The 13,494-nt window shown below is 45.6% G+C and overlaps 1 protein-coding gene across 1 annotated transcript; it reads right to left on the bottom strand.

Moving 5' to 3' along the window:
* Window positions 1–22: 22 nt before the first annotated feature.
* On the bottom strand, window positions 23–13,436 carry IKBKB (inhibitor of nuclear factor kappa B kinase subunit beta). Its single transcript, XM_074928744.1, has 21 exons — window positions 13,301–13,436; window positions 13,123–13,217; window positions 12,293–12,410; window positions 11,501–11,570; window positions 8,712–8,800; window positions 8,164–8,253; window positions 7,662–7,786; window positions 7,218–7,325; window positions 6,781–6,910; window positions 6,125–6,319; window positions 5,760–5,874; window positions 5,308–5,431; window positions 4,915–5,066; window positions 4,742–4,803; window positions 3,652–3,761; window positions 3,350–3,399; window positions 2,738–2,837; window positions 2,393–2,540; window positions 2,096–2,223; window positions 1,279–1,369; window positions 23–734 (listed from the first exon to the last, which is right to left on the bottom strand). The coding sequence occupies exons 1-21, from the start codon at window positions 13,430–13,432 to the stop codon at window positions 666–668; spliced, it is 2,301 nt and encodes a 766-aa protein (XP_074784845.1). The 5' UTR covers window positions 13,433–13,436; the 3' UTR covers window positions 23–665.
* Between the last annotated feature and the right edge of the window lie 58 nt (window positions 13,437–13,494).

Below are 13,494 nucleotides of genomic sequence, written 5' to 3'. Positions count from 1 at the left end.
CATTAATAATCTGCAAATACTTTGTTAAAGTGTATGTGTACACTGAAGATTTCCTTCTCTGTGGTCTCTATAACATTTTTACACCTCTCACGTTTTAGAGACCTGCACAGCAAAAGCAGCTTTTTCAGTAAAATGTTATTGAGGGTATCAAAAAGAGCAAACCAAAAGTTTACATGTTTTAGATAATTTCGTTCCCATATAGGAAACAAGTATTAGGTAAGTACAACCGTTACACTTAAGGAAAAAAGTGCAAATCGGCAAAGTTAAGAAATTAAGTTCACAGTTCAAGTATATTAGGAAGGTGACATCTACTAGTGACTGCGCAAGCTGACTGCCTGCATTGTCCATTGTTTGTCAGAAAGCCTAAAAGGCAGCAAAACCACCATGATTTTGTGATGCTTAAGGGAAGATACATCAGGATAGAATATCTGCTGTCTTATGGCATGATTAAGAACTCTTTCCAAGCAGTTACAACAGGCATTTCCTACCATGTCTTTGTGGAAAAAAAGTGTCCAAGAGGTGGATACTAAAAGCTAGGCCATGTGTATCACATAAGCAGTAGGTGATGGGAGGCGGCAGCACTTGAACATCCCTTCTCAGAGGCAGCAGCTTTTCACAGTTGGCTTCATGAAGTAGTATGTCTTCAGAGGCAACCAAAGTGAATTTTACATCTGGGCTTGTTCTGGACTGTTTGTTTCTTCTACCTGAAGCTGCAGCCAGCTCCAATCTAGAGCCTAAAGCATAAACAGTTAAGCTTTCTCCAGAGTACAGAGGAAGCAATTTAAAAGATTTAAAGATTTTACTGTGAACAAGTTGGTCACTGCAGTTTTGTGATGAACCATGTGACTGCTGTGAAGGAAGCCCTTAAGCTTTTTCTCTAATATTTTACTTTTTTTTCTCCAATATTCTGCATGATTAAATAAGCATCCCTGTCCACCCTTGTATTGCCACCACAAGACCATCCCAATTTTAACAATGCAGTTTTGCAGCGCTTTTGTAAAGCGGCCAAGTGCCTTCCCCCATCCTCTATTGTTTAGCACAACTTCAGTCCCCAGCGCATGGCTCCTGTTCTCAGCAAGCAGGGGATATGTCAGTCAGCAGTTCCAAGGAGGGGAGTGGGTGCTGTCTATCTTCCACAGCTCCAACTCTCTCCTTGTCCAAGAGTAATATGCAGATTTCTATTAGCCATATTACTTATTGGTGGCACAGTTACACAAGCAGAAGTTTGAAGACCTGAGCTTCCCCAGCCCCTTTATAGAAAAGTATCAAATACGTTACCATGAAGCTCTGCTCCTGATCCTTCATTGTGTCATGCATCACATTTTCTAGCTGGCTACAGAGTTTCTGTGATTCCAGCAGTAGCTCCTCACTGAAAGGGACAATTATTACACAATTATTTTCCATGGCAGTTTTGTTGAAAGAGATGCTGCCTCTACCTTTAACAAGCATTTCTGGCAGGTATGCTGCAGAGCGCTGAGGAATATTAAAACCTTTGCCAGTCAATGCATAAGGTAGTAATTCCTATTGCAACTGACAAAAATTGGTGACGGCCCCAGATTTACTGCGACAGGGAAAAGGAAGCATGTTCCAACTTCTATGTTTTTACTATGTGCAGTCACTGTTGTTACAGAAAAGTTCCAGAATGGCCTATAAAATGAAGGAATAAGCAACAAACTAAGGTCTGTCATTCCAACTGGTGACCCAGTTCATTTAAGCAAGCCAAAACTACACGTGCTTGCTTACGCAGTCTCTCCTTTATGATACAGCTCAGCTACTATCACCTCATATGACAATGCTCCAACAATTCCTGTTGTCAGCGTACTTCAGGTAAGCCCAACCATGCCATATAAAATAAATCATTTGTTACTGAGACAGGGGGAAGTAAAGCTATACATTATTCCCAGTTTTTCAGAAGGAAGGTTCACAAGTCCCAGAAAGTCCAGCTACTAAGGTGGAAAAGACTGCGGACAATGGAAGCTGAACACACACAAAGCATAGAATGTGAGAAAGCCTGTGTGTCATTACTGCACAAAGCAGGAGTCCCAACTTTGTAGTGCTGGTATGAGCAGCTACAGAACTTCAGAGTCTGACTCACCTTTTCCTGACAGATTCTGATAAATTGTAGGTTCCAGAAGGGAGCTGCAGCAGCAGCTGGCCAGGGCTACCAAGACGTGATGTGTTCATGCTCTCTGGACTGCCAGTAACGGGACCGCGTACTTTACTCTGAGGAAAACACAGAAGACTCAGACTGCAATTATTTCCACTAAACAGCCACGAGTATGAGACAGCCTGGTGAACTTGGCTTTAATACCAATTGAAAATGACAGAGAATCATAGGACAGACTAAATTAACTATTGTGTCAGTAACCTCTGGAGTTTTTGTATCACTTACACAAGCAATTTTCAGCAAGTTCCACAGTTCTTTCTGTCGTTTCTCCTGAAGCCTAACAACTGTTTCCTCATCTTCGTTCATCAGATTCATCACTTTCTCCACTCTGGGGAACAATTCCAGTGCCTTCTGCTTACAAACTACAGTTTTACTATTAAAAAAAATAATAATCAGATCACACATGGGCAACTGCAGTAGGAGAATGTTTCTCAAGTTTCCTATTTCTTGTAACACTGAGATTTCATTCTCTGTGCTCACTGGGTTTTAAATCTCTAGAACAAAACCTCTTGCTGAAAGACAAAATGCTTCTTCTGAACCCTCAGTAAAAGCTGACTTTACAAAGCTCACCTGAGCTGAGCATAAATGACACGGACTTTTTTTTCAAAGGTCTGGATTGCCTGTAGGAGCAGTCGTACTATTTCTTGGCTGTCACCACTTGTCCTCTGATCTGGAATGAGAGTGAGAGCGTTACACAGAAAGGTAGGCTTATAGGACAGAGTGAGAAGATTCTTAGTGGCTTGTATCCGCTGCTGCTTCTTTAATCCCAAAACATAAAAAGTCCAGGGCACGCAAGTTTGAGTGGGATGAATTGCACTGGATTGTAGCCCCCTTCAAAATTATGAGAATTGGAAAGCAGAGTTGGTGGGTGGGTCTAATGCCTTGGGGCTATATAGCTGCTCAAAGGAACATCTACATCTTTCATTCTTGCTACACAGAACATTCTTACTACAAAGAGCTCCAGAGGAGTTTCAAGAAGAGCTCAAAAAGCTCCAAGCAAGCAAGGCTAGCCTAGTTTAAAACTGACTCCCTGACTCCTCTCTCCAAGAGCAGTAGAGTCATGTGCAGCTAGCATATGGGCAGGCCTAGAACACAGAGAAAGTTTTCTCAGTGCTCATTACGACATCTGCAAAGTTATTATCCACACAAAGCAAGCTGACCTTGAGCTAAAGTGTCTTTTACCTCTTGGCTTCTCTCTCAATCTCCGGTACAGCTCTCTGGCTTGTTCTTCTCTAGAAGAAAAAAGGCACAGAACACAAAGGACTTCTCTAGAACCTAAATTACAAACAAGTAGTCTGATCTTGTATATACCAGTCTGTCGTTTCAGACCAAAGACAGATTAGGAGTCAAAGCTGTCTTTTAGTGTCAACATCTTCCCAGTCCCACATAATTTGGGCTGAACACATAGCACTTTCATTGTCCTGCAATGAATAAGCTTAGCTAGCAATACTCCTGCATATAAAGTTCAGGGTAGTTCAACTCACAAATCCTCCAGTGTTCCTCCTTGTTTACGACCTAGTGGGCTTCTCTGCAGATCCACAATGTCTGTCTGCAGGGCCATCATCCTCTTCACTAGCTGATCCACATCATCCTCCTGAAAGCAGGGCAGAACATAAGCATTGGGACAGTCTCATACTACAAGACACTACCACTCACACTGGCTCTTCCTCATGTTTCTAAACATGTCAGCAAGATGCAAACAGCAGCCTTGCACAAAGACAAATGAGAATGAGTAGTTTCAATGCAAGGAAATAAGCTTAGTGCTCTGGCATAAAAAAACTTCCAATAATTTTTTGATAAAAAATTCAGCCTGCGACAAAGAGCCACTGAAGGTTCAGACTTTGTAGCAAATGTACTGCTGGTTCCTAGGCCATCGGGCTTCCTTTTCCTTGACTATTCCAGATTTCTTCTCTCACCCTATCCATCACCACTTTTCCCCTTTTCCCTCAGCACACAACTACATCCACTCATAGCACCCCAAATTCTTTTCCCTTGAATTCATTCATATGCACAAGCTGCCGCTGTTAGAAAGTCATTCTGCCCTCTACCTCCTCCCAGTAGAGGAGGACCAAGGGTTGGAAGAGAATACGGTATTGACTAGTCACCTTTTGCTCATCTGGAAGCGATGGTCCTTGGCCCTACAGGGGTTACACTGTCAAATGGCTGAATGCTTTACTGGGAGCAGGTGCGGAATGTTTACTAAGAACTGGAAATTGTTGTCTTTTCAAAGTTCAAAACTGATGCTTAAAATTCTTGTTTGATCATCTAATCATTCGCTTTCCCATTCAGTTTAACCTGTGTTCCATATCCTCTTTTCAGCTATCCTGGCTCCAGGATTGAGTTAACAGGACATCTGAGTGCAACCACTGCAAAAATCTCCTCTCACATTCCCCAAGATCTCCCTTTTTCCCCCTATACCTTACACAGTGAGCTTCATGAAGTACTGGCAAAAATGGTGCCACCCAAACCAAGGCAATGTGACATCTGGAATCAACCCAGACATGGGAAATTACTATCTAAAGGGAGGACAATGAAGAATATCTTTAGGATAACCAGTTAGATTTAGAAACATACCCGCCCACAAAGTTCCACAGCTTGCTCCATCTCTCTCCAGGCAAACAGCAGCTTCTCAGAAGCTACAGGAACGAAAGAGTGAGTGCTTTTCTCAGGTTCATACAGGAAAAGGTAGATACTTTGTGGGCCTAAGAGGCACAAAAAGATCTCTGCTTGCCCCATGTCATACTCACTAATTCCAAATTCAATCTGCTCCTTATACTTCTCCAGATCAATTTGGATGCTGGTTTTAAAGAAGTCCAGCTTTGCCTTCAGCTGCTGGGAAAGGGAGGCCATAGAATTCTTCATCTTTGAGAGGGTGCTATTGTAACGCAACAGATTCATCCTGCACGGACAAAAAGAATGTCCTATTACCCTCCCAAACTAAAAACGCAGACTTCCACTTTTATCAAAAGTAGATACTTCAGAGTGTAGCAGTGAGCACAAAAGCATTTGTCAGAGGACAGAACTCTCAGCTTTTCATTAATCATTAATGGCTCCACTCGTGGGCTTCCCCATTCCTGTCCTTTCCCTTTCACCAGGGAACAAAGGCAGAGATAATTATTCCAGAGAAATTGCCACCGTACATGGCTGCTCGCTGCCCCTGCTGAAGCCGGTTACAGTCCTCTTTCAGCATCCGAATCGTGTGCCAGATCTGACCCCACACTTTCCGCAACTGGAAAAAGTGGAGATTCTTCTTTGGATCCTGAACTGGAAACAGAGGGGAGGGGGAAAACGTGTATCAGCATGAAACCTAGAAGTACAGTTATCACATGACAAAATATACCAAAACATCACTCCTTTGGAGGGGCGTGTTGCCTCTTGCAAAGCCTATAGTTGGCTAAACCCTACGTGGCTTCCCCAGTATAACAAAATCAAACACTTCCTTTCCTCGGTTATTTTGCCGGTCCATTTTACTGCTTCTTCAGCCCCAACATGAAAAAGCTCTCTACTCTTTGCACACAATACAGACCACAGAATACAGGCATCCCTCTCAATGCAGACAACCTCTCACATTCATGCTAGAGAAAGTCCTTACGGATGCAGTCAACACTTTCCGGATGAGGACGCAAGGCAACCTGAGCCTCATAAGCAACTTTCTGGTTATCGAAGAGGAAGAGGAGATCTGTGTCTGCAGCAGCAGTATCATTCACCTGCAGAAGACAAGAGACAGAAGACAAGGTTCTCTCAAAAAAAGCGAGCCTCAGTAACACCATGAACAGAATGTTCCTCCTCGGCCAAAGACCAAACACCAAAGGCAACAGGGTGCCTCTTCTGCAAGGGCTATTAGGTGTGTGTGGTTACTATGACAAAAGCCTGCCAGATCAGCAGGGAGTGCTGCGCTCTCTGAGTAAGAGTGGGGCCAGCTGATTCACTCAACAGCAAGGGAGTATCCAGACTCACCTTGCTATCAGCTATATGTTTAGTGGCCAACTTCTGAGAAAACAACGCAAGTCCAGCTTCCTGCAGTAGTTCCTGGTCCTGTTCTGGGATTCCAGTATCTGACTGGATCCTGGCCTTCACAGTCTGCAGAGTCTCCTCCTCTGTCACAGGGTAGGTGTGCACAGTTCCCGTAACCATGTTCAAAACATGAAGCAACTACAAGAAGAGTAGCGTGACATGAGAAGGGCTGAAGATACATTAGTCATGTTTGAGCAGAGATTCCCAGGACTGAGATGCTGGCCACCAATAAACCGTTCAAAGCACTCGCAGGGCTCAAGAAGTCACTTCACAGCTACTTCATAACATCACACCAAAGCTCTTATCCTCCATCAACTGGAAGAGAAGCAACACAGCAATTAAACAGCTTCAGCTGCAGAATCCTCTACCAGAATATGGAACCCACCACACACAGAAGCTATTTGCTACTCCCAACAAGCTCAGGGAGTACCTGTCCTCAAATAAGCAAGAGGAAAGCACCTGTCACTAGCTGTCAAGAGACAGCTGAATGAGATTCTGTGCTGCTCCTCCTCCTAGGTCTATGACTCAAGCTTCTCTCATGGGTTACAAGCAAGTGCTCTCCGGAAAACTTTTCAGGGTAATACAGACCTATTTCTCACCTTCAAGTTCAAAATGTCATCCAAAGCTTTGAAACACCCATTGGGTCCATATATAGGATCTGTACCTCTCTGCCGTGGGTGCCACATTAACATGAGTTGCAGCCATTTCTCCAGCCTCCCAGCCAAAACACTGAAGGACCAAAACAAGAAGGGGATCACAAACGGTAAAAATGCATTTGCAGTCACCATACAGCCCAGACTCTGCAGAAGGACTTACAAACAACTTACCCACCCTCCCCTCGATCACAAATGCAGTGTTCAGAAAGCAGAAGCAGACTCACAACCACACAAGTCTGACAAGAGACACAACCACTGCTTGTTTGTGTCATGCACTCAATTTATTCAGAGTAACATAGTAAGGCATATAATATAAACCTGATCCTTTTGCAGAAGAAACAGTTTATCCCAGCATGGCATAATAGATTTCTAGTCCTCACCTGTTTAGATTGTTTGGGCGGGGTAAACTGCTAGAAAATTTGACTTCTCCACATAAGTCTTCTGAAACGACAATATCCAGCTCACTCTTCTGTCGCACTTTTGTATGCCTAATGAATTCAAGCAAGTACAACGGTGAAATAACCACCTGCCTTCCCCAGCTTGCATGTTATTAGGCTGTTAAAAGGTACTCTTGATGGATGCAATAGATGCCGCTTTGGTTTGCTACGTGCCCTGCAGGAGTCAGTCCTGATCCCAAAGCACAAGTATCAGGAATGCTGAACTTGCTCGGGTAGGTCAGACTCCTGTGAAGGGAGTCAGTCTCCACGGGACAAGGAACATAGGGATATTACCCTTAAGAATCAAGGGACCACACTTGTACTCCCTGTAAACAGGACAGTTGCACTGCGTGCACCCTTCTTATCACCTGGCCCCAGCTCACTCACCATTGCACTGGCTGCCAGTTGGGCAGGAATGGTCGGAAGCCTGTAATGCACTCAAAGGCCAGTGTGCCAAAGCTCCAGTAATCCACTGTCACCGTATACTTCTGCTGTTCCAGCAGCTCTGGAGCCTGAGACAGTTTACACACACATGAGACAAAGCCACCCATCTCTTAGTCTCTCTATCCCTTGAGAGCTCACTGACATTCATACAACAGATTCGAGATGGTGCTGAATGCTCTGCCTCTTGTGAGTTTTGAGATCCCCTCAGAGTGAGCACCAGAAGTTATTGGCACTCCTGCCTCTTACGTATAGCAGACACAGCTAGCAGACACTGTGAAAACCCAGTGTCAGAAAAAAAAAAAAAAACGACACCTTTGCTAGCTGCAGCACCCCAAATACACCCCATAACAGGAAAAGTACTTCATCCCAGCCCAAAGCTTGATAATGGTTAACTCTATCCTACAGCAAAGGAGTAGCTGCTCTTCTAGATTAATTCTTTCCTTACCAAGTACTGTAGAGTCCCAACAAAGGATGTGCACAGGCTACCCTGATCCAACTCCTTAGCATAACCAAGGTCAATGATTTTGTGTATTAACTGAAACACACAACAGAGAAGAACATTAGAGAAGTCCTGTTAAAAGCACACCATACAGCAGAGAAAGAAAAGGTTCAGCTCTTCAAAAGGTATGCAGGAAAGGTACCAACAAAGAGATGGAAGCAGAAATGGGAGGCTCCTGTAGATTCCTAAAAATCACAATGTAAAGTTGTCATTGGCTTGATACACACAGAGCTGGAGACACTACTGCTAATCAGATCACCGATCAACCGGTACGGTCTGGTTATTCCCTTAGGAGTTGAAAGTCAAATTGTCAGGTGTTACCAGAAGTCTAATATGACCTTTCACCTCAGCTGCATGCAGAACACTGTTCATCTGACACACGGATCTGACCTAGCTGTCATCCTGGGTTGAGTGTTCTTGCAGAGAGACCACTATAACTGCATGAAGCACATGCATGTTGTCTGCACAGGCAGACACACCTGGTTCCTGCTTACCCTTTGCTCTCCTTGCTGCAGCACAATGTTCTCTGGTTTCAAGTCTCTGTGGATGATCCTGTTCTCATGAAGGTACCTGAGAGCAGAAGCTGAGACACAGAAAAAGCCATTTGTAAGAGTGTACCTAACAGTACCTAGCATGTGCTCACTAAGGATTCATTTTCACCTAGTATAAGCATGGCTTTTGGGTCAAATCTTGTGCAATCGAACACAAAATGAAACACCAAGTGCAAAAGCCAGCATCAAACACTTTCAGAAACAGAGTTTTCTCTCTGATCTTCCCTCAAACACTTTCCATAAATTGGAATAACATTCCCTAGCTTCCAGTCAGCAGGGACCTCCACAGACTCCCAAGACCTTTGGCAGACGATCAAGAGGGGTCCTGCCGTAACATCCACCAGCTCCTTCAGTACTCTGGGGTGAATCCCATCAGGCCCCATGGACTTGTGAACATTCAGCTGATCCGTTACAATTTCAGTGTCTACAAACGGAAAGTCAGTATTTCCGCACTCGTTGTCCTCCAACTCAGAGGACCAGGCACAGCCCAATGTCTGTAAGTAATATTAAAGACAGAGGCAAAAAAAGCATTGAATGCCTTCACTTTTTCTTCATCCCTATTAGGCAGGTGACCACCTTGAACAAGTATACGGCCAGTGATTTCTCTAGACCTCCTCTTGCTATGAAGGAACTTCAAAAAGCCCTTCTTGTTGTCTGACACAACAGTCGCCAGTTTCAACTCTAATTGAGTTTTGACCTTTCATGTCTTCTCCATGCATATATGAACCACAGCTCTGTAATCTTCCTGCAAAGCCTGACCTTGCTTCCAGAGATCACACTATTGCTTTTTCCTCTTGAGCTCCATGAGGAGTTCCCTGTTCAGACAATCTGGTCCTCTGCCCTGCTTGCTTGACTTACGACACACTGGAACTGCCTGCTCCTATGTTTCTAAAAGGTGGTTCTTAAAAACTGACCAGCACTCACTGACTCCCAAGCTCTCAAAAGCAGATTCCCGGGGTACTCTGCTAAATAGCTCCCTGAATAGCTTGAAGTTGGCTCTCTTGAAGTCCAGGGTAGCAACCCTGCTCCTTTTTCCTTATTACACTGAAAATTTTAAACTAGGCCACTGGATGATCACTGTGGCCAAGACAGCCACCTACCATCACATCTCCCACAAGTCCTTCTCTATTCACAAACAGCACGTCTAGGAGGGCCCCTTTCCTAGCTGGCTGAGTACTTGTAACAGGAAGTTATCTCCCACAAACCTCAAGAATTTCCACGACATACTCGTCACAGCAGTGCGATATGCGCTGCTGATGTCTGGGAAGTTGAAATCTCCCGTAAAGGATGATGGCTACCAATCCAGAAATTTCTCCTAGTTGCCTAGAGAATAAGTCAACATCCTGGCTGGGCGATCGAGTGCCTATACTCAGCTTTTCTTTACCTATCTGTTTCTTCAACCTTCCTAACCTAGAATCCAAAAGCTGCTCTGCCCATCACTTTGTTCTTTCTGTCTTGTCCACAAGGTGTTGTTCTCTCCATTTCACCTGCAAAATTCTTCATAGGAAATTTCTATGAAACATACTTTCTCTGCTCAGAACCATCAAGACCCCACAACTGGCAGACTAATGAATTCCATCTATACTAGAAAGACAAAAAATCTCATCTTAAGAATACATAAAGGCAGAATAAATGCCCCCTATTTTCTCACACTTGTTCAATGTAATACCTTAAGATATCTCCCCTCCTGTGGATAAAAAGAAAAATCACGACGCTAGGGAAAACTAAACTTGCCATGATTCAGACCTGAACCAAAAGGATTCACTTTTCTGCTCTCTGAGACTTTGTGTCCCTTCTGACAGTGCTGCATTCCCAGAGTGAGCTCTCTTGTTCAGTGCAAAACAATCCAGCCAGACTTTCAGGAGTTACCAACAATATAACCCTAGAAAGACCAACTATGCATGCACGGTAAGTGATCCAGAGAACAAGTTACATCAACAGTTGAAAATATTTCTTATCTGCTACAGTTCAGATCATACAGTTGAAAAATTGGGTCTGTCCCTCTTTCCATACATGCACAAGCATGTGAACACAAGCCTCACTCTAAACATGATCTGCCATTGTCTTTGGCCAGCACTTGGTATCATTTCCCAGTCACTAAGGAATATAAGGATGAGGCAGCAGAATACAAACACTCTGGGAACACAAAGGGCGGGAGATACAATTGCAGTAACGACAAACGCACGTTTATCCTCTTGCCACAAGCTCCCTTTCTAAACGTAGGTACGCCCCAAATGCCCATCCTCAGCTGCAACTCAGTAAGATCACAACGTAACTTGACCAAAAAACTCTAACCCAGAAGTTTCTGGACAGCACTTGGCAATCTTTGCACCAGAACCATCTAAAATTCCACATAGTGGTTGCCCAAAGGCTGAAGGAAACCCACTGATCACACACACTCTGAAGTCCTGATGATCAGCTGTTAAGCTGAGGGTGAAGACTGATGCGCAACATAAACCAGAGACACTTGGCAAGTGTTCAGCTGTCCAGAACCTTCCAGGAAATCTTAAGTGGCATTTTTGCTGGGCAAGAAAAATCTGTCTCCAAATTTTTGAGAACAAAAATCAAAGGTTGGCTCTCCCACAGGGAGAGCAGGGCAGGAAACAAGTACGCTCTTCAAAGGTCAGTCTAAGATGGAGTCATTAAGACGACTGCTGTATATCCTTATAAGTGGGTTCAGCACTGAAAGAACCCCTTCAGTTCAGACAACTGAAGATACTGATACCGCTTACCAATATCAGATAACAAGATGAGAATAGCTTCTTCCCGCAAGCCACAGCAATTCTCCAGCTGATTCAGGTACTGCAAGAAAACAAAACAGAATATAGTCTTTCCCTCCTGTATCCTGAGTGGGGCTCACAGTCCCACAAACTCTCATGGATGCAAGAAGTTCCAGTGACAGAAACAAAATTCTCTAGAGGGACAAAACTCTATGGGATCGTGACCTCTGGTAGCAGCAATTACAGCTTCAGGCTTTGGTCTAATCACACAGGAGGAGAAGAGAGTGGGTGAAAGAAATCAGTGTCACACCCATTCTCTTCCTTCTACTTGCTCCATCCTTCATAGCCATTTGCCCTGTAATTGGCAGCATCAGCTCAAATCTCAGCTCTAAGCTTTGCATTTTATCTATGGGTAGATTACAGCAAAGCTTAGAAAAACAGTAAGATTAGAATTAACGTTATTTTTTCCTATGACACATAGGAGTTCAACACTTTCAGGAAGGGTACAGCCCACAGATGTACCCTACGATGATCTTGGCCATACTCACATCCTGTTGCACATCCCTCACCCTCTATGTGCAAATTCCTCCAGTGTCACTTGCAGCCAAACAAATACGAATAGTTTCGGAAAGCACTTAAGTCTTCAAAAGCTGAATGTAGTATCGAGGACTAACCCATTGGTGCCATGACAAGAATTAGGAAGCATCAGGATGTGAAAACAGGTTTTACAGGGAAACTTCAATAGAAACCTTCAGATGACCAAGAAGCCAATCCAGTCCTTGGTCACTATCCCACAGACCTCACCTTGCGGAGGTCTCCACCTTGGCAGTACTCCATGGCCAGCAACGGCAAGTCATTTGGTGCAAGCTTCTGCATCCCTTCAGGGACATCACGGGCAGCCACCACATTGGGATGATTCAGTCTGAGGAGCGGAAATGAGGCAAGTATACATGATGAGCGGAACCTGGGTAACACCTGAAAGATGACTGTTCTGCAACAGCAGTTTCACATGCTCATGGTCATCACACAAAGTCCTACAAGGGCATTAACCCTTCTAGAAAAACTTAACTAGTGAATTCTAAAGGTCATCCATCTTCTAAACTCATCCATCCGTCACAGACCTAGATTCATCCCAACTCCTTGCGTTTCACAGGCAGTCAGTCCATTCCTTCAACGCACACGCCCAGCAGATCTGCTGAGGAGCTACAGGCACCTGCCTTGCGAGAGAAGCAGCATGACGCAGTCTGTTGCCACCCTCCAGAAAAGACTCAAACTGCAATCGGCCCACTGCATCCTACAAAATCAATCCAACGCCCCGAAGGACAACCCAGCACGGACGTTAAGCTAGGCAAAAAGAACAGCTCTGTAGCATAACTGTGGTAACGCTGAAGGCAGCAGCAGAAGCACCGAAAAAGGAAGTCTGAAACCCGGGGCTCTGACGAAACACCACACCAGGTTTTCTTTGGCGTGTGCTTCCACCCTCTCGCCCCCGTGGCGGGTCGGACACCCTCCCGGAAGAGGCGGCAAGCGGCGGCCGCCTCCGCCATCATCCGCCGCGGCGCAGCCGCTGGCTCTGCGCTCGAGGGCCGCCCCCGCCGCGAGCGGGCCCCGGGCTCCGCCCGGCCCGGCCTCACCTCTTCATGATCTGTATCTCCAGCGCCCAGCGGTCGCGGTTGCGCGGGCTCAGCTCCTGCCGGCACTGCTTGATGGCCACCTGCTCGCCGGTCTCCTGCGGACACAGCGCGGGCTGGGCTGAGCGCGGGCCCCGGACCGGGCCGGGCCAGGCCGGGCCGGGGGGCGGCCGCCGCCTACCTTGTTGTGCCAGCGGATGACGTTGCCGAAGCCGCCGGTGCCGAGGCGCTCCTTCATCTCCCAGGGGCCGCAGGTCTGCGCCTGCAGGGCCGGCGGCCGGCTCATGGCGGGGCCGCGGCGCTCCGGCTCCATGGTCTGGGCCGCGCCTGACGACGTTTCCGGCTCCGGCGCGGGCGCCCGCCCGCCCTTAAAGG

The sequence above is a fragment of the Athene noctua genome, chromosome 28 (genome assembly GCF_965140245.1).
Source record: "Athene noctua chromosome 28, bAthNoc1.hap1.1, whole genome shotgun sequence".
NCBI classification, from domain to species: domain Eukaryota; kingdom Metazoa; phylum Chordata; class Aves; order Strigiformes; family Strigidae; genus Athene; species Athene noctua.
Note: the sequence above shows the minus strand (reverse complement) of the source record. Positions and strands in the feature narration are given on the sequence as shown.

What these genes read in the sequence shown, in the direction of transcription:
- IKBKB (XM_074928744.1), bottom strand. Translation starts at nt 13,432, where the DNA reads ATGGAGCCGGAGCGCCGCGGCCCCGCCATGAGCCGGCCGCCGGCCCTG. An exon ending in ACTTGCTGAAAATTGCTTGT is followed by an intron (nt 2,224 to 2,392) that starts GTAAGTGATACA and finishes TGTTTTCCTCAG; the next exon opens with AGTAAAGTACGCGGTCCCGT. An exon ending in TCAGAATCTGTCAGGAAAAG is followed by an intron (nt 1,370 to 2,095) that starts GTGAGTCAGACT and finishes TGTCCCTTTCAG; the next exon opens with TGAGGAGCTACTGCTGGAAT.